We start from the raw sequence: 27535 nt of genomic DNA, 5'->3' as shown, positions 1-27535 counted from the left end.
CAAGCAATTCACAACTGATTCTGCTGACGGATTGATGTTGAGCAATTTCGCCAAAACTGCGCCACTGGAGGCTATTGGGCGAGCTCGGGGAAGTCCAGCAGTAAGGGCTTTATCCGTCAATGGCGCGTAACTGTGCCGTAGGAAGAGTGCAGGGGTGCATTTTAGCTCAATTCGACATGTGTCAAGTCCGCATGGGATCCAAATCGCCGCAAAAGAAGCAAAATTTCGTCCGACGCCCGAGTTCTAGTCGGCCGGAGAGATTCCCAATGCTGTAAAAGAGTCTCCGGATCATCGGCGCAGGCCGGTCGGAAACTCCGGAACGACCCCACATTGTCGGGTTTCGGGGCGGGTTCCGGCTCCGGATCTGCCGAGGGCGCGCGCTCACATTGCTTGTTGCCTGGCCTTCCTCCAAAGTCAATCACCAACTGTTGGAATGTCAAGTGAACTTTAATACGACCAAGGCATGAGCTCTTGCCACTTTTCAGCAACGGCATGGAATGATGAATCGGACTCATGACTCATTATTGGGCGTCTGAGCATTCCATTGATGCGGAAGAGCTGTCAAAATCCTCAATCACCCCCACATTCGCAGTGTTTTGCTGCTCCTGATGGCAACATAAGTCCCAAAGATGGAATTTTTCAGATAACGCGCCGTTGGCTCACACCACCAACCAACACTGCCTACATTAATATGCGACCTCAGCAAGGGAGTGAGGAGGCGAGTGGGCTGTGTGCCCCATCAAATAAATGAACAAACCAATCAGAACCGCAGTCGCGTGACACTCTCTTGTTGGGCCCGAAGGCGCTTAGCAGGGCTCGGCGCGTCCCGTCCTCCCGACATGATGAAAGCTTGCCTGCCTTGCCTCGTCGCATCTGCCCGCACTCTAGAAAGATCCACCGCCCCAACTTCCGTCAACTCCTCCAGCCCTAGCTCCTTCATGTCCATGTCGCCTCTCTACGGATAGACCGCGCCAGCGTTCGAAGCATGTCCGTGTCCATGTCCGCTTCTCTCAGCCCGAGATACTCGCCACGCCACCTCTCTGGAAATGGCTCACCAGCCGACGACGAAGCCATCGGCGACGATGACGACTCTCTTCTGTTCAGCGAGGAGCCCGACGGATGGAAATCGATGACTTCGTCGATCAAGAATCATGTTTACTTCGGCGGTAGACGGTACGCTTGACCCCTTTTCGCGGATTTCTGCCTCACCGCCCATTCCCGCTTTGGATCTCAATCTCACGGATGCGAAGATATCACCGATACCGCGACGGAAAATACCTGTTGCCTAATGACCACATCGAGCAAGAGAGAGAAATCGTCAAGCACGATTTGATTTCGCTATTGATTGAAGGTCGATTATTTGTTGCGCCGATCGGAGACCGTCCACAGAGAATCCTCGATCTTGGGACGGGCGTGGGTAAGAATTATTGCACACGAACGATTGCAGTTTCACTGACTTTTACTCGTAGGAACATGGGCCATCGATGGTGAATAGGACTCTGGACTGATGATCTGTTATCGGGAACTGATCTCTATTCTCAATCTGTAGTTGCGGACGCCCACCCGGGGGCCCAAGTAGTCGGCGTTGATCTATCTCCCATTCAGCCAGACATGTCAGTAGATACATCCGTCATTTTATGGACATGAGCTAACCAGCCACAGGATACCAAGCAATGTAGACTTTCTTATTGATGATGTAGGAGACGAATGGGTAGATCCGGTAAGACAATACAGTGGGAACATGTCCCCTCTTGAGATGCTAACATTGCATGCGCTTCTCAGATAAGCAGAGATTTCGACTTAATACATGCTCGAGATTTCTTGCCTCTCACACCGGACGCGCCCGTTGTATTAGAAAGATCATTCAAGTCAGTCCAGTCTTTCCTCTTCGCTGGATCTCATCACAACATGAAGTCCGCTGCTAACTTGTCGTCAGTCACCTAAAACCGGGAGGCTGGATCGAAACCCAAGATTTCGGCGGAAATATCTTTTGCGACGATGAAACATTGTCTGCAAATAGTCCTCTTATTCATTTCTGGACACAGATGCAAGCAGCAATGCAACGAGCAGGTTGCGATCTCCAAATAGCACCGAGGATAGGGGACCTGATGCAGCAGATTGGGTTCGTAAATATCCAGCGCAGGTTGTTTAAAATACCAATAGGACCCTGGAAAGAAGGCGATCAGATGCAGCAGCATATGGGAAGGCAAATGCGCGACGTATTTGCAGGGTTACTCGGAGCAGCTGGAGTAAAGCTGTTTCCGAGTTTAGGGATGAGCGAAGCTCAGATTCACGATTTCATAGGGACTGTGCGAGAGGCGTTGAATGATGAAAGCGTGCATTCATATGTGACATTTTATTCATGGGTTGGGCAAAAGGGGAACTAGGGCATACATAGGTTGCGGCATATTGGCTCGGCACGATACACATTACTTCATTTATATCACCTGCACCACGACTGAACGGGTTCCGTTGATGAATTGAACTGAAGTGAGTTGGTGGTGAGCAATAGGGCCAAGCTATATCTAATGATCATCGGATCCCATTATCCGCGCAAACCCTACAGAGTGACGGTGAATTTATACAGCCCCAATATTGAACCCTTCGACGAAAAGTAAGAGTTCCCATGTTCATCGCATCGAGGCCCGTTCAGAACAATTTGACACCCTTATATACAGCTAGGGAAAGCATACCGAATGTGCATATTGTGGTAACGGTGACCACCGCAGCAGACGCAGTTCCCACCCACACAGGCCAAGAAAGCTGACCCCAACGCTCGTGTGCCAGAGAGAGTTTGTAAAAGAACCATAAGCAGAATCCTTGGGACACTGCGAGTGAAAGAAGGAAGTAGAGATTCTGCCACTCGATGTTGCCGTCTTGCGAAACGAACAGTCTTGGCGGTGGAAGTCGTTTAACTAACAGACGATGATCAGTCAGAATTCAATATAGGGACTCTCCAAAGCTGTACGTTTTGGCTTTAGATCACTTGTATCTTCTGATCTCGAAGGCTTTGCGTTTCTGCTGGACATGGTCTTGTAATAGAGGCAAGGTCCGTGGATGAGAGGTCGGGGATAGCCCGAGAAGGGTTCTAGACCGGAAGAAAATGGTCTTCTGGTCTTTTTCAGCGTAAAAGTGACAGAGTACGCTCAATATTGAAGACGAGAAATTGAAAACGAGTTGAGTGAAGTGAATGACTGATGATATGAAAGTTGGGACGTCAACTCCTCACACCAAAAGACTCTCGAGGTCTGTTGGTCGAAGAACTTCGGTGCTTCTAATTTCGGATGCCGGGGCCTTGCAAACAGATGAACTCGCCCAGCCCCCAACTGGGCGGTGTATGTTGGATTCTGCCGAGACCGAACACATCGTACGAGCCATTAATCAGCTCCGGCTTGGCTGTTTTGTAAAGGTATTATTGACCAGTAGCGTTGAATCTTTGCTGTTGGTTGGTTCTAGAGCCCCACGAGTTATTCTTGCCGCTCACCGTTCTCTGATTCCAGGTCTATCTATGTGCCGTCTTACAGCAGATGTGACGGATTTAAACCGGAATATATCACATGGATGGTAGATCAAGAAATGCTGCACGAAGTGCCCTTCGCCCCCAGTGCATCATGCCTTGCGTAAACTCCAATGTAGCCGGTTGAATACAAACAGCCTATCAATGACATTCAGAATATGCAAGATACTGTGACCTGACCCAGCCAACGCACATTCAAATCCTCCGCAGCTTTACTGCGATGTAAGTCTCAGGCACAGGCACGTGGCTGAGGGCATACTCATGCGCCAATTCATTGTCGAGGCTGAAGCGTCTAGAGGCGTTGTCGTCCACAGTCGACCATGGCGAACTGAAGTTCATCGAACCAACGTACCACGTTGATTTTGGGGCAATGCTGACACAATGATGGTGTTCTGACCGACCGATTCCTTGATATTCACGACCAAATGGCCCCCGCGATATATGCACGACGATACTCGTGCCTCACCAGCCATGCTTGGACGGATGACACGGCTATGGAAATACTCACGTATCAGTGAAGGTCTAAGAAGCTGAACTTGACGGAATGAAGAACAGAAAATTGTATAAATCTTGATGTTTGCTCGCGAGGTTGTTGTGATTCAATCATCATTCCAACAGCAACCACAGACAACCCAGCTGAAGCTTCAAGTTCAACTGATTCTCACCGACACGACATGATGTTCTATTCCAAAGAGGCACACTACCGCTATAACGAGCTGCCTGGCAACGAGTCCGCTCATTGCCGGCAGAGGTCTCGGAATAGACGACTTCTCTGGACTTTCTTCTTTCTCGGAAACTTGATCATTATATTCGGTGTCTTTTCGTACTTCACTCCAGTCAAATCGGTTGTGACTTCAACCCATCACAACGAAACCGAACCTCCGCTGGCCGGTGGCAAAGCTCCTACGGCAAGAGTTGTCTCTGTTCAAGACTCTCCATCCGTAGCTCCCACAGTCGACTTAGCGGAGTCCACAAACGAAACTCATCCAGCCAGTGAGTTGGCACCTTGATTGCCCCAGAACGTCTCAAATCTAATGTAATGACAGGCTCCGAACTACAGAACCGTCAGGAGAGTCAGTTCAGAAGATATGGCCGGGTAGGGCTTCGCATTGCGCGTTATGCGGCCGGACCAACGCTCGGCTTCGGCTTTTGGGGTCTAGTCGATGACTGCAAGGACATGTCCGAGAAAGAAGACAAAGTCGCTTCAGGTGTGAAATGTGTCATCGGATCTATCGGGACTGCAATGGGAGCCGGTCTCACTCTGCATGACGGGTGGATAAAGGTGCAAGAATACTGGGGAAAGGTCAATGCAGTTGGGCTGTATTACCTCAACGATGGTGCTGGCGTCGTCAAACGCGATCTCGAGCTTCTCGAGGAAAAGATGTCCTCGGCCTTGCGCTCAGAGGTTCGCCACATCGGCAACTGGGATGGCACCAGCATTGGAGACGTTTTCAAAAGGGACGATGAGAATACAACCTACCCAGTTTTTGGAGCCACCATGAACGGCATGGATCTTCATTTTACGGTCACCGGGGGGGAGGGCAACCGCACCAATTTCCGGATCGGATACGGCCCTGGACCAGATACTGACAAGAACACGCAACGCCTTCGCCGACGAAACGTCCAATACAACAAGCAGTATTTCAGCAAGGGTGGTTTGGACTTCAAGGTGGAACAAACCCACCTTGACAAAGATCATGTCTTCATGGTCCCCGAGAGACAAGACGACTTCGATTGGTTGTATGAACAAGTCGAATGTTACATGACGAATCACGCCGGCTTTGGTTCGATGCCAATTTCCAACCCACTGGCCGACTTCCTCCAGACTTTGCTGTCAGACATCAAGGGCCTAAACTACCAGGTTCTCAACACCCTGGCCAAAAATACTATCGCAGCAGGTGCAATTGCTCCATTTGGCGCCGACACTCCGTCTATGATTGGAGAGATGGGAGTGGATTACGGCATAGTCCCGGATCCTTCTTGTACCACGGAGTTGTATAAGAGGGGAACTCTCATATAGTCGCCTTCTATCACGGCTGACGTCTTATGTGTATTGGGCCTTATTTGTTATCTAGTATTATCTGTTTTATCTGTCTCTGAATTATGCAATGCTCTTCGTATGGCTATGTTCATCTCAAATGGCCTCCATGGATCTCAACAGGGATCCAATTAACTTCGACAGGAAAGGGGTAAATCTTCAAACGCTAGGCCCTTAACACACAATAATCTTGAGCCTACAGGGCCGAGTATTAGAGAAGACGACCTACAGAACGCGTCTGGCTTCAGCAAGTGGGGGTCAATTTGTTGAGATTTTGCTGAAGTCCGACCCAACGAAGACTGGACCATAACATCCCTTCGTTGTAAAGCTGTTCATTTGGCCCGTGAAGGAACCCACGGCTCTCAAGCTGATATAGGGTTCGGGCGGATGTGTTCCGCCGCTTGATTCAGCACCCTCCATGTCTTGACATGCGGAGATAGTGTGCTATTCTGCGTTATTTTGAGACCCCAAAAACCAAGTTGTGGTCTGAAATCATCGAGAACGGCGATCTACGACCCAATGACCAGTGATAGTTCATCCGTATGTGCCGGAGTATACAGAACAGCTACGATCTTAATGAACTGAGCTGCACCCTTCCAGATGCAACACTTTGATTCGATGGCTTGCGACGATCTGCAGAGCACCATGGAACTACACCTTATTCTCTATGTAACTAGAGCGGCAGCTCAAGGTTTGTTCTACGGAAATGAAACAAACCGTTCCCAGATTACCCCGCCTTCTTGAGGGGGACGGGTCATGCGATGAATAGTAAGAAAGTAGAGGAGGCTCGGCGATCAAGGTTTCCGCTAAAGCATGATTTCGCGAAGCTTAAGTCAAGGATGCGTTCCAACCCTTCTTACTCGAGTCAACAAGTTCGGGAGCTGCGCTTTGATATGATCCTCCGAAATTTCCGGCCTGGACCAATAGCCTTCTTTCATGGATGTAATCATCTGATCATAGACCGGACGCTCAATCTTCTCTCAAGAATCGATGAATCCGCAGTTTTGCTATTCAGTCAATCCCTTTTCTCATCACATCTCCTAACAGCTATGAAGTTGCTTCAAATTGCTTTGGTGGCATCCAGCGTCTGGGGTGCGGACCTCAAGCCAGGCCCTTTGACGCAACATGTCAACATCTTCACGGGCACAGCGCAGAACAGCGATCCAGGAAATGTTTTCGCAGGGGCTTCAGTACCATTCGGCATGGCCAAGGTGACCATTCAAGTCGCAGGCTATTCTCCAGCCGGCTATGTTTCTGAATCGACAGAGTTGACGCGCGGAGTGTCTCCGCTGCATGATTCTGGCACTGGAAGCTCGGCGGGCAGCTATGGGAATTTCTGCATCATGCCCGTCGTCTGCAAAGACTTCTCAGCGTGTCCCACGCTAGAACAACCACGATCTCAGCGTCGGACAGGTGATGGAAACAACGATACGGGCTTCCCAGGCTATTTCAGTACACCGCTAGCCAATGGCGTCAAGATCGAGTTGGCGTCTACTCAAGCAGCATCACTTGAGCGGTATACCTTTCCAGAAGGGGAGATACCAACACTGGTTTTGGACTGGACCGACGACTCACAGCACTCATTTCGTTACGGAGAAATGCGTGCTGATTGGGGCGCACAGCGAGTGATCATGAATGGAACATTTCGTAGCAGCTTCGGTCCCGGTCAGTTCACTTACACAGCCTTTCAATGTGTCGACCTGGCCGTAGCCGGCTCCATTACAGACCGCGCATTCTTCGGAGGGAATACAAACGACCTGAACACCCTCCGTTCCGACGTGGACAGTTGGAAGCTCTCGCCGGTTTCAGAACTAGAACAACCATTACAGGCCGGCGCCATTGTTCGCTTCAAGCCAGACCAGAAGTCAATCCTTGTGCGCCGTGGCGTCTCGTACACCTCACCAGATCTTGCGTGCAAGAACATGGAGCGAGAAATCCCAGAGCCTAACTTCGACAACGTGGTCATGGCAAATAATGCGTTGTGGGAAGAAAAGCTGGGTCGCATCACGCTATCCGAAGGCACGAATGATACAATCCGGAAACTATTCTATACGTCTTTCTACCGCACCTTCTTGTCGCCTAATAATGCCACCGGTAATGCACCACCTCCTTTTACAGACTCACCGCATCCTTACTTTGACGGACTCTATTGTTCTTGGGACACGTACCGGACTCTGTTCCCACTGATTGCCCTAACATCTCCGCGAGAGATGGCTCAAATTGTGGACACATATGTCGACGGCTACCGAAAGGAAGGCTGGCTGCCGGAGTGCCGAGCAAACAACGTCCGCGGATGGGTTCAAGGAGGGAATAACGGGGTCCCCATAGTGGCCGACTTCATCGTCAAGTATGCTGGTCAAGCGGACAAGCTAGGGGTTAAGCTTGACGACTTTTGGGAAGCATTGAAGCATGATGTCAGCGAAACGCCCCCGAATTGGGATTTTGAGGGCCGTCGTACGGAAACATACAACAAACTTGGCTACATTGCCTACAACTATTTGGACACCAACTCAAGAGGTCAGAGAACGCGCGAAGCAAGCCGTGGACTCGAGTATGCTTTTGGGGACTTCACAGTCGGGATGGCAGCCCGGGCAGTTGGTCAGCCAGCGTCTGTCTCGGACGAGCTGTTCAAGCGTAGCTTGTCGTACAACAAAAACTTCAATCCCGATCTCAAGTCGGACGGCTTTTCTAACTTCGTGGCCCGGCGGTTCGCGAATGGCACTTTTGCACCCTCCCAGCCTATCGACTGCTCTCCGCGCGATTCAAACTCCTCCCGACCCTGCAGCCTGCAGTTTACGAACACGTGGGGTATTTACGAGAGCTCCAGCTGGGAATATAGCCTCTACGTACCCCACGACGTGAAAGGACTGGTTGGTCTACTGGGAGGCAACAAGACTTTCGAAGACCGCCTGCGACGCTTCTTCGATGCAGGATATTATCTTCCAGGCAATGAGCCCAGCTTCCAAACACCCTCGTTGTTCCATCATATTGGAAAACCAGCAGAATCGATTCAACAAGTCCGCCGCATAGTCTACGACAACTTCAATTTGACCCGCAGCGGCTTACCTGGTAACGATGACAATGCTGCCATGGCTAGCCTACTCACGTGGTACCTTCTCGGCTTCTATCCCGTTCCCGGTTCTGGCGAGATGCTGATTTTGTCGCCTTTCATGCCGGGATACGTTGTCAAGAACGAGTTGATGGGAACCGTGAACGTGAAGGTTACGGGTTTTGACCCGGCTGGGCTGTCGCGGGACATCCCTTCTGGCGCCACTGCCTACGTTGATACCGTGAAGCTTGACGGTGCTTCCAAGGGACGATGTCGGATTGACTTCAAGCAGTTCTTTGCAGCTAAAGAGGTTGAATTTCTTATGACGGACTTGAAGAAAGAAGGATGCGACGGTCAGGAACCGAGTAGTCTGAGCAACGGGGGTTTCATGTTGTGAATGTTCTCCGCTTATCCGTGTGTGGACGACCTCCTCTACTCGTATTCTACAAATTTCAAGCAGTATTTTGACAAGATCCAAATTTACGCTTCACAGTATGTGGGAGATGTGCAGCATAGACATGCTTGATTTCCTCGGCCGATTGCGCATCCATGCACCCATATCTCAAACCAGACCTGCATAGATGCGCAGATCATCTCCACGTACACATGAGTGTGCACATGAAGATGCCGAATCTCGGTAGAGCTTGAAATTGAATAGCCCATGCTATCCATTCATCAAACAGCCCCTGCCTTTCTGTCTTTGTTGTCTCGGTTATAGAAGTGCCGAATGAGAAGGGTAGTGGCAGCAGCAGCAGCTCCAAACCCAGCTGTGATGTAGTTTCCAGTGACAATGTATGGCTGAAGATTGGCGGGAAAGGTGAAGATGGGTACCCAAGCCGTAAATATGAAAGCAAATGCATTCATCTAGAGGGGACATCCGGTTAGCTGACTAATTCAGAAAGTAACGGTCGTATCAAGTATGAAGAACAACTTACCAGTGCAGAAGTGTACGCTCGTTTCTCTGGGTCGTCTCTGTTCGCTTCATTGACCCATGTCCAGGTAAGTCCGGCACAAGTTCCCGAAAGTGCTGTGAGATCTACCACGAAAGTCGGTATGAGTGATATGCTCTCGGGCGAAGACAAGCTTACAATAGAGTGTCCAACGAGTCCCAATGTTTGGGGGATGGACAGGAGTTGCGGCAAGGGCGATAGGGAAGATTATAGCCATGACACTTGCGAACATCATGCCGGGCCATCTAGCCGATCCAGGAAGACTGTCGGAAACCCATGAGTTTATGAGAGTGCATACGATTGTGATGACATTAATCTTGGTGATGTGTCAGCCTGTTGAACTGCGTTCACCAACAGTTGAGCACTTACTCCAAGTGGGATGATGTTGATCTCCGCAACTGAGAAAACGGCAGGCTTTCCGGGCTCGTTGTAGCTTTTGACCCAGAAGATCACTTCGAGGATTAGCTTTCCAAGAACAGTGATGCACTTGGGGGAGGGCACGCCTACTGGAACCCCCTGATTGTCCGACTTGCGTCAAGAATGCAAAGAATAGAGGGACTATTCCGTCAGCAAATCAATCATGGAGAGGTTGGGATAGGTCCACCAACACAAATAAACCTGCCAGGTCGTGTGCCAACGCTTGATATCTTTCCACTTGAATAATCCAGTGAAAGGCTTCTGTTCGGTGGGCATTCTGGCGCGTGCCAGCTCGACTTCTTTCTCGGTGAAAATCCTGCAAGAGTCCATTAGCTATGCCCAAAGCATGATCGGAGTCTGCCACGAACCAGTTTGCCTTTGCCCGGGCGGGGAGCTGAGGCATTGCAAAAGCCGTCCAAATGGCACAAGGAAGGGAGATGCAACCGCACACGCTGCTGACCTGTCAGTCACTTCGTTCAAATAAGACTTCACGCTCTATTCAGGGACTCAACTGACATGTACATCCACCGCCAACCGGGAAGACCGTTTGCCCCGTCCAATCCGGCGTGAACAGCCGCCATCAGAAACCCCGAGAAGAGCGGCCCAACTGATGTGAATACCTGAATCAAAGAGTTGCGTCGAGCTAGTTCGTGGGGCTTGTAGTAGCTTGAGCATACATACATCACCCCCGGAAAGTGGCCACTTTCGAAAAGTCCAACGCTGCAAAAAGATTAGAAAATGTAGCTTGATAGCGTTATGAAGACCGGAACGCACAAGAAGCGAAATACGTAGAGCTGGTTGGCATCTTTGACGCCAGCAGTGGCGAAGGTAAAGACAGTCCACGCCAGCTCGAGGAACGCGATATAAAGAGGAGCGTTAACCTCAACGATGTCAATATCACATTGATTTCTGAGAAACGGTGGAGAGTTCAATCTTACTCGTGTCAGAATCAGGTTGGATGGGATCTGCCCAAACACGTACGCGGCGCTCCAAACAGCGTTTGCGTAATTGAGTTCTCGCCCGTAAAGTGACAGGTCTTCCTTCATTCCGCTGTCTGTAAAACGCCGTTAGGGTAGAGTTCGTGTTAGTTGTCAGACAATGCCACGTACTGAATGCGTTGGTAATGTTGACTTGGTCGAGGTAACGACACATAACACCCAGAGCAGATGAAGAAATCAGGGTGAGGTCAAGTTTAGTGAGGAATCGAGCTTCTTCCTCGGGAACATCCAGGCCTTTTTTGGCATTAGCGTCTTCGAAAGTTTCCGAAAAGTGTCAAGACAAACTCACTAGACCAGAAAAACGACTTCCATGTCCGTTTGGACTCTGCGTATACCGGCGTCTCCACGACATTCTCGTAGGGACCAACAGCCTTCACAGTAGCTTCGCTGTTACTCTCACGAGAAACTGAGCTGTGATTGATGCCTTTCTCGTAGGGCTGAGACATCTCGTATATCGCCAATACTCTTCACAGTCAGGTTGAAAGAACCGCTTCTATCCTTGGAGGGCTAGGAAACCAAGAGATCTTAACTACGGGATGCAGCATAACGTCTCGGCATTTCGACCCTAATTCTGTACGTTCCTGGCTGAATGGGAATAGACAGCTGTGGCGTCTTCATTGGATGACATTGCGACATTGGACATGGATTACTACGAGTCAATATGCCGATAATCGTGCAGCTTGTAATCGGGGTTATTCACTAGTTATTTCCGATTCCAAACCGATACCGAAGACATTTGCATGCAGTTATTACCTTGGGTTGCTTTGAGAAACCTCTTTGGGAACATTGACTGCTGGGGCGCAATCCTTACAAACCAGTCGTTAGCATGCCGTGGGCGATGACGCGATGCGCGTAGGTGCCATCAATGACCAGGGCGTTGTACGTGCTATGGCGTGCTTCCTCGCCTCGGCCAAACTCCGATTATCTCTATGATCACAGTGCTGTATGTCAGGGTGCTCTTAAAATTTCCGTCTACGGACAGTGCTTGACCTGAAGTGGAAGTCCTCAAAGTCCGAGACCAATCCTTTGTAATAGCAATATGTCATTTGGTTACCTCGATCCTAATACACGCATGTTGCCTCGTCGAACTTGCCAGATGTAGAGACATGCCATGCACACAGAAGCCACGATGAATGCAGTCCCAGTGAAAACCTGTGCTCCAAGGTAACTACCCGTTCCACTGACAATTTCCAACGCGATCGGTACACTAAATGTCGAAGGTAGAACCAATGTGACCCATAGAATATTTAGGCCGGATGAGAGGTTCTTCAAGCCAATTACTTGGGCTATTACCGGAGCAATCGTCACCCAGAACACTCCAGCCACACAGCCCTCAAGAACAGAAAAGAAGATGAGGATGCCGAAGGATTTAGCACTCGACCAGATGGCTAGTGCGAAAACTCCAGTCAATAAGCTCATGATTGATGCCACGAGAATGTGTCCGAATGAATCACTGAGCCATCCGAGAACTGGCCGACCTCCAGCTTGACCGAGCATGAATATCGCAGGGAGCCATGACGCCTTAGACGAGTCTAGGCCAATGAAGTTTGCATAGTTTGCGAGTGTGAAAATCAACACAAAATAGCCCAACATGCTGAAGAAGCCGAATCCGAGTATAATCAGAAACTCGGGTTTCTTCAGCAGAGACTTCTCGAATGCAGTCTGTCGCGCGTCGATGGCCGCGTATCGGGTTCTGATTAGCAGAACGCAGACAACATTGACAACGAGCGTAACCAGGCACAAAACCCGATACGCCCATTCGAGGCTGAGATTCCTGATCATTGCCCCCGTGCTGAGGGAGTATGTGAAGCCACCAAGACCAGCACCTGCGATGGCGACGCCATTTGCAAGGGCCCGGCGCTTGTCGAACCATTGCGATACAAGGCCATACGATGGTACGAAGAGCATGCCCATGCCCAAGCCAAATAGCACTCCTTAGGAGAGAAATAGCTGCCAAATTTTGGTTGAGAGGCTTGCACAGACGAGGCCGGCAGACTGTAGGATTGCGCCAGAGAGCATGACTGGTCGTGTGCCAACTTCTCGCACCGCAACGGTGATGAGGGGAGAGACCAGTAAGGTACATCCTACGCTGAGCGATCCAACAAGAGCGTATTGAAGTTTGGTGGCGTTTTCAAAGATATCGTTCTCGAGGAAGTGAGCCAGGAAGACTGCATATGCGGAGCTGACCCCCCAGGAATGGCCGTTTATCAGCGCGACACTGATGGTGACGACCCATCCGTAACCACCATCGGGTGGGACTTGAGTGGCAGCGGCGGCTTGTGTGTGCTCAGATTGGGAGAAGCTTTCGTTGACTTCATTGCGACGTTCTGTCTCGCAGCTCTTCTCCCCGCAAACATTAGGAGTCATGATCGCCGTTCAGTAATACGCCAAGCGATAGGTAGGAGGGTAAAGCCCAACGGTTGAAGTGAGGGCGAGAATGAGCGGACTGAACCAAGATGTTTCCAATACAGCAGCGAACGAGTATTAGGGAGTACAGAACACTGCATCAAAATGATCAGGACCCAGTTCGTTGTAGACAGCGAGGTTCATCAGTCTGCAGTCAGAAACACTTGATACACTAGACAATTTACGAATAATGGATATGTTAAACACAACTACGGCGAATGAAACGCTATTACAAATCTGGACCGAGTTCAAGAGCCCGGCCATGTAGTAAAAGATATTTAGCAGCATGATTGAAGCGCTCGGCGTCTATTAAAGTCGGCTGGCGGAGGATAGGCGGGGAGACGGCCGGCGGTTCGGGGCGGAACGCCGTCTTGTTTGTTTGCCGAGGTGGGGCCCGGTCGGGCCGGTTGGGCACGGCAATAGCCGGCTCCGGTCGCGGTCGCACTAGCATATTCAATCTCAAACTTTCGTGTATCCAGTTGACGTAAGAATTGCATGTCTTTGGATGACTTTATTTACCTAAAGAATATGTAATTGGGGGAATCTCGGTCACCGATCCGAGGCATTGTGCACGTGCATGCAGCATACCTCATCAACTCGTCTTGGTACTTCATGAGGCTCGCAACACATAAATACATACCCTCTGCAAGCCGCTGCATTTGTCCAGTAAGATCAAGATCGTGTTCATTTCCTGATCTGTGACTGATCTGATTCTTTTGGTCTGTTTCTCGCCTGTGATCTCCCCTTCCAACCAGATGGCCCCTCTCAACCTCGAGAAGCGCGGCAAGGTCGCCGCCAGCGAACCCTATTACGACCTCGGTAAACATTCGATGCCAACCAGCACCAAAAGCCAGGATGCCCAAACATGGTTCGACAGAGGCCTTATCTGGGTCTACTCTTTCAATCACAACGAAGCCGCAGCTTGCTTCGCCCAAGCCACGCTGCATGACCAAGATTTCGCCCTAGCCCATTGGGGAGTGGCGTTCTCGTCGGGCCCCAACTACAACAAGGTCTGGCAGGCTTTCGACCATGTCGATCTCCAAGAATCGCTCCGCAAGTGTTACGACTACTCGCGCAAGGCTAAGGAGCTTTCTTCAAGCGCAACTGCGGTGGAACAGGCCCTCATCGAAGCGCTACAACATCGCTTTCCCAGCAGAGATGAGATTCCAGCTTCATTTACCCCCTCGGTCCAAGCTTATGCCGACGCTATGCGGAATGTCTACAAGCGTTTTGGAACGGACGACCTGGATATCATCACCCTCTCAGCGGATGCGTTGATGAATACGGCTCCATGGGGTCTTTACGAGGCCCGCACTGGCAAACCGAATCTTGCGACCCCGGTCTTGGAAGTGTCGGAGATTCTCGAAAATGGGTTGGCAAAGCCTGAGGCAAAGTACCACCCAGGAATCCTGCACATGTACATCCACCTCGTGGAGATGTCCAAGACGCCAGAAAGAGCCACCAAAGCCGCCGACTACCTGCGAGATCTCGTCCCAGAAGGAGGCCACATGTGTCATATGCCAAGCCATATTGACGTTCTTATCGGAGACTATCGCCGTGCCCTTCATTCGAATTTGAAAGCATCGATTGCCGATGACAAGTACTACGCGATCAACGGTGGTAACAACTTTTACTCGTTTTACCGCATGCACAACTACCATTCTTTGATATATGCTGCAATGCTGGCTGGGCAGTCCGAGGCAGCCTTGGAAGCAGTATCAAGAATGGAGGCAACAATCACGGACGAGATGCTCCTAATGAAGTCTCCGCCAATGGTGGACTGGCTGGAATTCTTCAAATCAGTTCGCGTTCATGCTCTTATTCGCTTCGGAAAATGGGAGGAACTCAAAGCGTTGCCGATTTCCAACCAAAAGGACCTGCACTGCGTCACCATTGCAATGACGTTCTACGGAAAGGGCGTTGCTTATGCCGCAACGGGTGACATCGACAACGCCATTCGCCAGAGAGACCTGTTCCGGGAAGCGGCGGAGCGAGTCCCGCCAACTCGACTGATCTTCCCAAACAAGGTGGTGAAGCTTCTCAAGATTGCCTCAGCCATGCTGGATGGCGAGCTCGAGTACAGACGAGGAAACTTTGACGTGGCATTCAAGAGCTTGCGTCTCGCTATTGAGCTCGACGATGCCTTGATCTATGCAGAGCCCTGGGCGTGGATGATGCCAACCCGCCATCCTTATGCAGCGCTTCTCCTTGAGCAAGGTCGTGTTGAGGAAGCGGCGGCGGTGTACGCGGAGGATCTTGGGCTGAATGAAAACCTGGCCGGAGCGCACCAGCATCCGAACAATGTCTGGGCTCTCCACGGCTACCATGAGTGCCTTCTCCGTCTGGGACGAAAGGCTGAGGCCAGCCTCATCAAGAAGCAATTGGCAGTTGCGGAGGCTGGTGCTGATATTGTGATCAGCTCGTCATGCTTTTGTCGCTTGCGTACTGCGAATACCGACGAGGTACCATCCAGATGCTGCATTTAGCCTCTCAGCATTGAAGAAAGGCGCATCTTCTCAGGCGTCGAACAGCATCGTAAATAGAGAGTGAATAGAGTAAAATTTCAAGTCGTCTGTTGATTTAACAGTGTTCAACTTTCTTTCTTATCTTTGGATAGTAATCTTCATTGCTTTCAGAGCCGTCAAGACCTCTCGTAACGACATTTGTAAAGATTGTCAGTGTGAAAACACCGTCCATCTTAGCTCTGTTTACGTTAAGATAGTTTTAATGATATCAATTTAACGACTTGGCCATTCATCTGCCTAGTCATCGTTTTCAAATGCCGGAATCGAAGCTGTGAGAAACACTTACAACTCCCCGGTCTTCTTTCCACCGGCTTTCCCCTCAAATGTCTCAGTTTGAAATTTTCTAATGTCTTGCATTCACGGTCATCGCACAGTAGCCTCTTGGATATGACAAATGTCCACGAATAAACACACAATCAGATATTGACCAAGATTTCGTACCAGTCCAGACCTCAACGCCCTTCGAGGCGGTCTGCGGCTCGGCAGAGACAAAAACCGATGAACTGGTGGTTCCTCCAGGAGGAGGCACTGAGACCTCAGCCACATGCCCAGGCCAGACGGTGGTTCCTGCATGTGCCTTAATGTCCGTGTAAATCCGTGGCTAGAGGTCACACAGACCATAAACTTATCTCGAAGGCTGGTGTCAGGGTTCGCCCTAGCATCACGGCCAATGGGACAGACTTCCCCGCGCCAAAGTCTTGGGGGAAACTCAACGCCGTTCGACGAGGCGTCAGCCAAGCCACACGAAGCTACTTCGACGGACCGAAGGCCAAGGAAGGGTGCAGCGTTTAATACATCCGGCGGTCGGCAGAGGCGGCGGTTGCATGGAAGGTCCAACCAGAATTCCTGTCGCGTCCTGTCATTTGGTGCTTCCATCTCATCTTTGATCCGGGCTTTTGGCTCACTAATGGCGAGCGAAAGTTTAAATGATGTTAGCAAAACTGAGTTAATACCCGTATGAAGAGGGGTTCGCGGTAGACAGCATCGGCATACTTTCAGAACTTCTCAAGATACCAGTGTCTAGTCTGTTGCTGGTGGACGCCGTCCAAAATCCATGGCCTAGATCCGCATTCCTGCGCCAAGCATCACGGAAAACACACCGGTCAAGGGTTCAAAATCTGACGATGGCTATGCTCCCCTTGCTTTTTGCTTTGCTAGCTTTGCTTGGCCTGCTGACGTGAACGACATTTTAGCAATGCGTGATGGATCGTGGTCTCGTCTGTACATACTGTTGGTGTGGGATGCTCCGACAGGAAGTAACCTTCGTAGCAATGGGCATCCGTGGACATAGGCAAGTAAGAAGTCTATAAGACCTGCTTGAACCCCCATGAGATTTGTACAGGCACCAAACCTTCCTTTCCCCGAGAACAACCTTCTTTACCCTTAGCTCAAAATCGGTTCGTCTTCCCTGACTGTCATAATGCGAGTCTTATCATCGGTACTCGGCGCGTTGCTTTTGGCATTTGGAGCTGGAGCATGCGCTGGTCACGAGAACTATCATGCAATGGGCACATTCAAGCGCGACGAGAATCCCACACCACCCAAGGCAGCAGACTGGGCGTATGAAGCTTCTTTCAACTGGGGTCGAATCAACTCGAGTAAGTCAATGAGATCGAGGGTGGCACTTTGTTTTTCGTGTAACTTTCGAGTATCCTAACACGGTAGCAGACTACAGTCTTTGCCAAACCGGCACACAGCAATCACCCATCGCCCTGTCGTTTAACCATGGACTGTCGTTGAACCATATCATCAGGTTCAATTACCCAAACAAAACGGCCGGTAACTTTTACAACTGGAACTACGGTCCAGCCTTCACTGTCACGCATCCCGAGGGCGAGTACACTGGTAACCCGTCGTTCACGTACGACGACATGACCGTCTATCTGGCTGGTTGGCACATCCATTCGCCCGCTGATCATTCGGTCAACGGTGATCGATCCAAGGCGGAACTTCACCTCGTACACGTGGACAAAGAAGGCCATGAGAAGGCTGTGCTGGCTATTCGGCTCGATCCCGGCAACGCCAATAACACCTTCTTCAACCAGCTTCCTCGGATGATCGGCTTCAACGACGTCGGAATTCAGCAACAGATCGAGATAGACTTGATGCCGGCCCTCGACAGCGTCCTTTTCTTCAACGAATTCTGGACCTACCAAGGCAGTCTCACGAGCCCACCGTGCCATGAGGGTATCCGCTGGTTCGTGGCTCGCCAAGTTATGTTCACCGGTGTTGAGCAAATGAGGGACATTCTGGGCGCAAGTACATACAGCGCCAGGGCCGAACAGGAAGTCTGGCAGCATCGCATCAACGAATGAAGTGCGTGAGTGGTCTTGCTGGGCGGTGAGCCTACGAAGTTGTGGCCGTGTAGGAGGCGATATGGGGCTCATGGCGACCAGGGTGTTGGGAGTTGCATACTGACGCGGTGACGGTTCCGTGTTTCTTGCCAGTCTTTCTTTTGTCTTTTTTCCAATTTGTCCTCTAGCATTTGATACCATCTAGATCTCCTAGCTTCGGTTGAACACACAAAGATGTTTCCAATAGCACCTGAATATCGACACGAGGTTGATTTGAGCTTAATTGACCCTCGTGGCTCTTAGTATTCTCCACTACCTTAGCGGAAACAGGCGGATTCGTGTGTGCCTGGGCGGTCCACCTCCGCCGCCGCCGTCTCCGGACTTGAGGCTGATTTCGTGGAGAGCGATGGCGGCGACTCGCGGAAATGTCGCCCTGCTGGTCATGAGTCGCGGCGACCCTGATATTCATCTCGACTGGAAACCTTTTCTCTCCAAGACCTGAGAAGAATTTCTTTCCTTCTGCCAAGCCCCAGTCACACCACTCCACCCGTTGCGACGTCACCATGGTGTGTGTCCGCGCAACTATCTCCGGCAGAACCTTCTTCGCTGAGCTTGCGGTTCGTCGAAGGCCATTCCGTGACATGGTTGAGCTTCGTAAGACTCCCGAACCCCGCCCGTCTGCCAGAGCTGTCAACCCGGCCGGCAGAGATAAGTCTACGGATCAGAGCCGGCAGTCTTCCCCAAGAGATCCCGGAGAGCCAACCACAGCAGCCGAGATACCAAAGATGGATTGGTCGCTTGTTTCAAATTGAGGAGGCGTTCGCCAATTGGACGAATCCCAAAGAAACGCATCTACCCACACGTTGAGTGATGATCACTTCACGACACAGCCCTGTCCAGCGCAATCACCGTGGCTGAGATCCCGGGCTGGGGTTGCTTGGCCATTGAGACGAACCATTGCTGTTGGTCCGTTCCCTGGTTCGCCCTGACTTGGCAGATGCACCTCTATATAATTAGCCCTGCCCAGCAATCAGAGACCCATTGCGAGGTGGATTTTGAACGATAAGGTGGAGGTGATAGCGCAAAGTTTTGCAGGAAGAGTGTGATCATCGCAGAAGAAGATGACTGCCGTTGACGTAGAAATTTGTTGAAGAGACTGGCAGGGCCGCGTAGTCCTCTCCACGATGCGACTCCTGTTTTCCCCCGCGTGATCAGCCTCGATCTTGGCTTTTCGCGACCACAAAAGTGAGCCTTCCGCTTCTCTCTCAACCCGCTCCGGCGAGTGAGATTTTGATCCCAGCACGTCAGACTCCAATTCGGTCGTGAATCCATCCCGATGCGCTCCGAACGCGTTTCCACGCTAGTGCTTCTGGCCGGCCTCCTTACATCCGTCGCTGCCCGGCCCAACATCCGCGCCCGATCACAACAGATTCGGCGGCAGAACGCAGCAGACTGTTTGGAGGACTTGGAGGATATCTTGGATGATGCTCCTACAACATCGCAACAATGGCCGGCGACTGCCTGCGATTTCACGTCAACGCTCTCGGGTGCGGAGCTTACAGTCACTTATTCTTCGTTCAGAAGCCGAATGGCTTCGTGGTACAGTAACGATCTAGACGATATCACGAAGCTTCAGAGCAGCTGCACACAATACATCTCTATCTTCGACCAGATCAGGTACTGCTATGTAACTGGGCCTGTCCCAACGACGACCGCATCAACATCGGCATCAGCAACTGCGGCAACAACCACAGCCGGGTCGGCGAGCAGAACATCAACAGGTGCCACGAGTACCTCAACGTCGAGTAGCACATCGACCCCCAACCCAGATGACGGAGGTGGATTGGATCCTGGGGCCAAGGCGGGACTTGCGATCGGTATCGTGCTGGCTGTGATCCTGATTCTCTTCATATGTTGGAAGTTCTTCCAGAGATATCGAGCCAACAGGTCGGCAGAGGGATCAGGCCCTGGTATGAATGGTGATCAGCCGCAAATGCATTCGGCTGCTGCGATCGGAGGTGCAGCCGCGGGAGCTGCGGGTGGAGGAATGGCAGCAGCAGCAGCGAGAACGAAGCTCCGGCCGGCCGAGAACTCCGTGTATGCCTACAAGTCGGAACTCAGCGGCGAATCCAGACCGATCTCGGAGCTCGACCCGGCAGCGGCCGTTGCTCCCCGGAACACCCACCCGAACATCGCCGAGCTGGACCCGGAACCGCCGACACAACTCAGCGAACTGCCCGCCCATAATTACGATCCCACGGCCAACGGTTCGCCCCCGCCGGCGTACATGTCGCCCATGACCGACACCAACCGCAACACATTAGACACGGCTGTTTCGCCGCTCTCGCCGGACTCGAACACAATGCAGACGCAGGGGCTGGGAATTTCTAATGGCGGAGACTTGTCGCAAGGGACCAGTAACGCCTCAGGGTCCGCACCACTGGTATCCGAAAATCAGACCGAGACTGTACAACATGGATGGGGTCGAGGATGGTTGAGAAGAGACTGAGAAACAGATAGTCGTGGTCAGTTCTGACGAAGGAAATAATGAAGAACATGCAACAGCAAGGCGTGTTTTGGGGAGCTCCGAGGCTCTTAGTATAAAAAATCTCTATCCTGCGATGGGATCTGGGAAACATGGCGTTATCACTCAGGCAGGAACTTGGGGGAAAGCCATCAGCCAAGCAGGCAGAATGGCCAGCAGTACGCATCGATGTTGCACGTTGCGCGATGTTGATGTAAGAGAATATCAGATACCCCTTAAGTCATTGCCACATCATTACCTTTTCTTTGACGTGAAGCGTTGCGCGCTGTGGAGCTTCCTGAACGTACAGGCATTCTGGATAATGGCATTGATCTCACTGTCAGCATCGAGCAGGTTAGGAGGCCCTCATACTCTGTTTCTGAGAGCTTGTGCTTCGGTGGGTATGTGAGAATACACGTGGCCATTGGCTGAGCCGAATCTTATTGAACCGGGAATCGTGATGATCTGAAGCCCAACGACGATGGTTTTCAAAACCAGACCTCCGAGGAGATCTGTAAGCTCTAGGCCACTAACTTATACTGATAAGTAATAGGAAGTGGCTAAGAGGGTTGTTGGTGAATTGCTGAATATATCTGTGCCGGAGTTTTCAAGTAGTCGAATAAGCATATTGCCAATTGAGGATATGATGTGTAAAGACCATTGAATAAGTTGGGAACAGTGTGTTGACCATCGTTGTTTGAGGTTTCCGAAATCAGAAGATGCCCTGGGTTTGTTCAATTTCAAACAATTAATGGTGGCTCATTCCTCGGTTGATTTCCTCCGCCTTAGCAGTCCATGCCAAGCCCGTGTCGCCTCTAGTTGTACGTTGTCGCCGAGCTTTGCTTTCCCCAAACATTCCACACAAATGTTGCTCACGAATGCCCAGAAAGACTTGTCCAATTTGCTTATAGTAGATGAGGCTGCATATCGGAAGACGCGTTTTCCGGTGTTTGCCCAGCACCCGAAAGAAAAAGCCGCTGGGCTATACACCGCGATGTGATCGAATGAAGCCACGATCTTCAACTTAGAAGAGCTTAGTTAGCAATATTCCTTGCGATGAACACAAACGCACGTCACCGATAACATTCAAAAAGGCTTCGGCACATCTTGGAGAACGCCGTTGGGAAGAAAAGCCAAGACGTCGCCAAGGAGCTTGTTCAATATTTGGCGCTACCAGTTGAACTTAGACAAGACAAAATTGCTGCCATCTGGGCCCGGGTCGAGTCGCTTCCGCTGCTAAGATCCAATTGATCGGCGGCGTCATTACCGTACACGCATCTCAGCATTGCGAGGCGCTTTACGTCCGGATCAGAGCAGCAATGTCGCCAAGAAGCCGCGAGCTTTCTCCGGTGAGACTTCCAAGCAGACGGCCTCAGTTACCAGGCCCTTGGCTCATTCATCACGGTTGTTTCCCAGTCCACGGCAGCGGTCGTGACGGCCTCCGGGAGAGGCGATCATGCCGGCGGTGCTTGGCTTACTGAACACATCATCTGTGATTGTCGGCGCGTGTCGGGCGTAGTGAGAGTGAGGAATTGCACGGAAATGAGTGTATCCGAGATATTGGGCACTCGTCGTGCTGTTGAAAAAATGAGTATATAGAGTAAGACTTCCACGCTTCTAAATAGGAGGTGTTTAGCATCAAGGCATCATTCCTCAGTCCATCTACTCAGAAGTCATCACTACCATCACAATCTCGACTCCTACAGCACTCTCAAACCAACAAAATGAAGTTCTCATTGGCTCCCGTTGTCTTGGCCGCTGCCGTGGCTGCCACGCCCATCAGACTTATCGAGAACGTCACCCACCTCATCGGATGGCACAAGAAGGGTTCCGACAACAAGCAGGGTTGGGGCTCGTCTGGCCCTTTCCACTTCACCTCAACCTACCACGTTGTTGCAACCCCAGACCAAGTGGTTGATAACAACAACACTGCCACCGGCGGCCTGGCTGGTGCCATCGGTTACTTCAGCTACGGCATCAACTCCTGGGAAGATGTCATCTGCTACAACATCACCCTTGTCAACTTCCAAGGCGACTACCAGTCTCCTGCGCTGACGGCCACCCACATTCACCAAGGCCAGAAAGGTCGTGCAGGTCCTCCTCGGTAAGTCTTAAAACCTTAATTTCCAGATGTGTCTAATATGTATTATCAGTATCGCATTCCCGAACCCAGTCGCTGTCGAGGGTTCCACAAATGTCCGTCGCAGCGTCGGATGCTTGTCCGGCCCCTTCCGCACCGGCGTCAACGCCACCGGCACCCAGACGGACAACGGAGAAGGATTCGCCGTCCGACAAATTGAGGAGAACCCGTCTGAGTTCTTCACCGATGTCCACTCCAGCCTGGCTGTTCCCGGTGCCGTCCGCGGTCAACTGAGCGACGGCGTCAACCAGGATTGCAATTAAGGTCTCAGCTAGAGATCTTAGAGAGCTCACATTAGTAGGAATATAGGGGAGCTAGTTATAATGCTATTATACTAATTTATTATACTCTATAATAATATTATATAATTATACTAATTAATAGTATTAATATATAATAATATAGTAAAATTTCATAATATATATACTATTTTAATACTATATAAGACCTTAATACTATATTAGTATATTATATTATAACTAGTAAGGAAGAAGTTAATTTAGCTAATAAGAGTTATCTTATACTTACTATAGCGTTACTATAGTAGAAAGAGGCAATTATAGAGGAAGGATTAATAGCTACTTAGGCCTCCTTAAGCTAGGCTTAGCTAATAGGGTACTATCTACTAAATAGTATACTATTTAGTTAGCTAATAGAAGTTATTATATAATAACTTAGTAAAAGTATAGGATAATAGTATATAATTAGATATTAAATATAAGTATAATATTTTTTAATTTAGCCTTAATATTTACTTAATAAGAGAGGGAACTAATAAAACCTTATCTAGAGTATTATTATAGTGTATCTATATTAGTATAACTATTTATATTATAAAGTAAAAGTACTAACTTAAAGGTAACTTAGCTAGCTAGAAGTATAAACTATAACTATCTAGCCTTTATTCTATATCCTCTAATATCTTCTAATATCCTCTAATATCCTCTATAAAATTAAGCTCTAAAGCCTATATAGGTATAATAGCGCTTTAAGCTTAAGATAGGAGTAGGAGTTCCTAATATTATATCAATATTCTCTATATTACTTATATTGCTTTAGGAAATAGGCTTATCCTTACTTATATAAGAGGCTATTTAGGTATAAGTTATATAAGATATAGTATATATAGGTATAGGGGGATTCTATTTACTCTATACCCTACTATAGCTAGTTAAATAGCTTTAAAATGCTTAAGATATAGAAGTATTAATCTTTTTTATCTTTATCTTCTTCTTTTTAGTATTACTATTAGTATTATTAAGTATATACTTTAAAGCTATCTAAGTAGCCTCTTTTAGGCTTTTAGAGTAGTTAAAATAGAGGTTAAGTATAGTAACGTCTTAAGTATTAATATTAATATTAATAGTAGTACTAATAGGGATAATAATAGTACTAATTTAGGCTTTAATAAGTTAGTAAGCCTTTATATTTTTAATTAAGGATTATTATATCTTTAGGCTATTCTCTACTAACTCTTAGTTAAATCTATTTATAAGGCTCTATATAATTATTATACTTTAGCTATATAATATTATTATATCTATATTATATTTATAGTTCCTATTATTATAGTTTTTAACCCTAATTAGCTTATTAAAGTTAAAGCTAAACTTCTCTTTAAGTATAATCTTTTAAGCTATATATATATTATTAAAATATAATATATTATAATATTAAATTTAGTTATTATATCTATATTAAGCTAAAGTTATATTATAAACCTTATTATTATTTAAGCTATAAGTAAAGTAGCTTCCTTTGGGATAATAAGTCTATTTAAATAAAGAATATAGGGGATACCTTTAAGGTTTCTTAAGTCCTTTAGATTATAATTAAGATAGTTAGGGTTTAGCTTTAAATCTATAGGCTCTTTTAGACTATTATTACTAAATAATAAAGATTTATTAAATAAAATATAAATAATAAAGTAGCTTTTAATAACTATCTCCTTAATAATAGGATTATACTATATTATTATAGTATATTTAGTTAGTAATAAGCTAGAGACTATATAGTTCTCCTTATTAATAAGATTAATATTTATATTAACTACTTCTTAAAGTTAATATAAGGCATCTATATTACTAAAGATAGAACTATAATAACTAGTTATAAGCTTAAATAGTAGGAGTAATTAAGTTATAGCTAATATATTATTATTAGAGTTATTATAAGTAGTAAGAGAATACCTCTTATCCTATATAGTAATAATAGGACTATTTAACGTGGTTGATAAGCGAGCTGGCCGGATAAGCGAGCTGGCCACCCAACCGCGCCTAACCTATCTCCTACCTTCTAACTCTCACACTACTATAACTAAATAATGCAGTCACTAAATAGTAAAAATAGATTAAACTTAGCCCTCTAGGCTATCCAAAAAGACCCAAATCTTAGCGTCTAAGCTACTATAAAGATCTATTTAGTCCCCTATTTAATACTTAGCGCGTAAATAAAGGGAACCCTACTATAATGTAATATAATGCCTAACTTATAGAATTTAACTATACTAAAAGAAGAGAAGCTAGTTAAGTATATTCTTAACCTAGATTCCTAATTATTTCCTCCCTATATTAGTGGTATAGAAGATATAGCTAATTAACTACTTACTAACTGCGACGCGCCCCCTATTGGGAAGCGTTAGGCCTCAAACTTTATTAAGCGACAACCACAGCTCTAGACGCGCTTTTTTTATAAGTATGACTATAAGAGGGCCTAATATAAAGACCTAGACGTAATAAACGTATGGTTTCAGCTTATAGTAAACACAATCGCAAAATATAGCATTATAGACTTAGATATCTATAACTTTAATGAGACTAGGTTTATAATAGGCTAGATTACGTCTGGAATAGTTGTGATAAGCGCTAAGAGGCGTTTAAACACGAAAATGATGCAGCCTAGCAATTATGAATGGGTTATAGTTATTCAGGCCATTAGTTCGTCGGGCTATAGCGTTCCGCTATATATCATTATTTTGGGGCAATATCACCTCTCCACCTGGTATATAGAAATAGGTCTCCCACACAACTGGGTTATCATAACGTCTAAAAACGGATGGACAACAAACAAAAGAGGCCTAGATTGGCTCTAGCACTTTAATTAGCATATAAAACTGTGTGTAAGTAGTAGATATTGCCTCCTCATCGTTAATAGGCATAAAAGTCACCATACTACTAACTTTAAGATATATTATAAGGAAAACGATATTATTACACTTTATATGCTAGCTTATTCCTCTTACTTACTTTAGCCCTTAGACGTTAGGTGTTTTAGACCACTAAAGAAGGCATATAGTTGATAAATTGAGGATAAGATGCGCTGGGGTAATACCTATATTATAAAGGAAGACTTCTTCCCTACGTTTCATAAGGCTTTTACGTAAGCCCTCATAGTTAAAAACATCTAGGGAGGTTTCAGAGGGGCTAGGCTTATCCCTCTTAGTGCAGAAAGTATACTATTAAAGCTTAATGTCAAGTTACACACTCCAACACCTCCAGGGTCCCTCCCAATAACACCCCCCACATAGACTTCTTAGACGCCAAATAACCCAATAGAAGCATCTTCTCAGTCTAAACTCATTAAGAGGAGAATCTCCCGCCATCAAAATAGCTCACTAACTTTAATTATTAAAGCTATAGAGCATCTATTAAAGGGGGCGTGCAGATTCATACACCAGATTGCTTTATTAAGGTCTAAGGTCTAGATCCTTTAAGAGGAGAATAACCTACTTAGTAGACGCCAGAGGGCTAAGAAAACACGCCTTAGATAAGGAGGAAGTCTTACTATAGCTGAGGCAGAGGATCTTCAATCGCAGAGAGAGGCTACAGCTCAGATTGAGGAGGAAACGCGCTGGAGTAGTGGTCGCCAACCAAGGACGGAGACGGGCCAACAGCGATATAGCGTCTATAGGAACACCAGTCATAATGCATAAACATATCAATTCGCTAAAGAAATATCTAAAGAAGAGGACCTCAATTAGTTTTAATTTAATTAACTTTATAGGTATTATATATCTATTATAAATATGCTATAGTTATAGTTAGGTGGCTAGCTCGCTTATCCGGCCAGCTCGCTTATTAACCACGTTATACCTAAAGTATTAGTAATAGAGGGATAGTAGCTAGGTAGGGGGGATAGAGGAGCCTTAAAGGCCTAAATAATATTACTACTAGCTAGAGTAGTAATAAGTATCTTAATATACTTTTTATTTATCTCTTAAGGCTAGGCTTTATATTAGAATAGGGTATAATTAATAGAGGTAAATATTATCTTATATATTATAGAGTTATATAGGTTAAAGAATATAACTTAGTTATTATTTAAGATAATAAGCTACTTTTTATATTTAACTTTAGATTACTTAGTATTTAAGTTAATCTCTTAAATAATATACTAAAGAGACTTAGCCCTAAGTATAATATATACCTACTTAATAAAGTAATAGGTAAGTAACTTAGTATTATTAAGGTTACTAGCCTATTAATTAAAGATATTAGCTATATAGGACTAAATAGAGCTCTAAGTATAGTTATTTAAGTGCTCTAAAAGAGCTATTATAATATACTCTTTAGCCTATTTATATATTTTAATATACTTAGAGTTATTATTATTAATAACTTAGTTAAGTTACTTAACATAAATCTATAAGAGACCCTATTATAGCTAAGATATAATAGA

General features: G+C 47.6%; 6 protein-coding genes across 6 annotated transcripts; all 6 read left to right on the top strand.

Moving 5' to 3' along the window:
- Positions 1-985: 985 nt before the first annotated feature.
- On the top strand, positions 986-5537 carry CkaCkLH20_05338 (uncharacterized protein; the record flags this gene model as incomplete). The annotated part of the gene is made up of 4 exons (XM_038888057.1): positions 986-1173; positions 1251-1417; positions 1470-1487; positions 4564-5537. 4 exons carry the CDS (start codon positions 986-988, stop codon positions 5535-5537), a joined length of 1347 nt encoding a protein of 448 aa, XP_038746533.1.
- Positions 5538-6604: 1067 nt separating this feature from the next.
- On the top strand, positions 6605-9001 carry CkaCkLH20_05337 (glycosyl hydrolase family 92; the record flags this gene model as incomplete). The annotated part of the gene is made up of 1 exon (XM_038888056.1): positions 6605-9001. The coding sequence occupies one exon, from the start codon at positions 6605-6607 to the stop codon at positions 8999-9001; it is 2397 nt and encodes a 798-aa protein (XP_038746532.1).
- A 5129-nt stretch (positions 9002-14130) lies between these two features.
- CkaCkLH20_05336 (uncharacterized protein) lies at positions 14131-15861 on the top strand (the record flags this gene model as incomplete). Its single annotated transcript, XM_038888055.1, has 1 exon — positions 14131-15861. The coding sequence occupies one exon, from the start codon at positions 14131-14133 to the stop codon at positions 15859-15861; it is 1731 nt and encodes a 576-aa protein (XP_038746531.1).
- A 1543-nt stretch (positions 15862-17404) lies between these two features.
- CkaCkLH20_05335 (carbonic anhydrase) lies at positions 17405-18215 on the top strand (the record flags this gene model as incomplete). The annotated part of the gene is made up of 2 exons (XM_038888054.1): positions 17405-17498; positions 17569-18215. 2 exons carry the CDS (start codon positions 17405-17407, stop codon positions 18213-18215), a joined length of 741 nt encoding a protein of 246 aa, XP_038746530.1.
- A 1315-nt stretch (positions 18216-19530) lies between these two features.
- CkaCkLH20_05334 (uncharacterized protein) lies at positions 19531-20703 on the top strand (the record flags this gene model as incomplete). Its single annotated transcript, XM_038888053.1, has 1 exon — positions 19531-20703. One exon carries the CDS (start codon positions 19531-19533, stop codon positions 20701-20703), a length of 1173 nt encoding a protein of 390 aa, XP_038746529.1.
- A 1739-nt stretch (positions 20704-22442) lies between these two features.
- On the top strand, positions 22443-23121 carry CkaCkLH20_05333 (uncharacterized protein; the record flags this gene model as incomplete). The annotated part of the gene is made up of 2 exons (XM_038888052.1): positions 22443-22822; positions 22872-23121. The coding sequence occupies 2 exons, from the start codon at positions 22443-22445 to the stop codon at positions 23119-23121; spliced, it is 630 nt and encodes a 209-aa protein (XP_038746528.1).
- Positions 23122-27535: the final 4414 nt, after the last annotated feature.

This window comes from Colletotrichum karsti, assembly GCF_011947395.1.
Source record: "Colletotrichum karsti strain CkLH20 chromosome Unknown Scaffold15, whole genome shotgun sequence".
Taxonomy (NCBI): domain Eukaryota; kingdom Fungi; phylum Ascomycota; class Sordariomycetes; order Glomerellales; family Glomerellaceae; genus Colletotrichum; species Colletotrichum karsti.
This window is presented reverse-complemented; position numbering and strand designations above follow the sequence as displayed.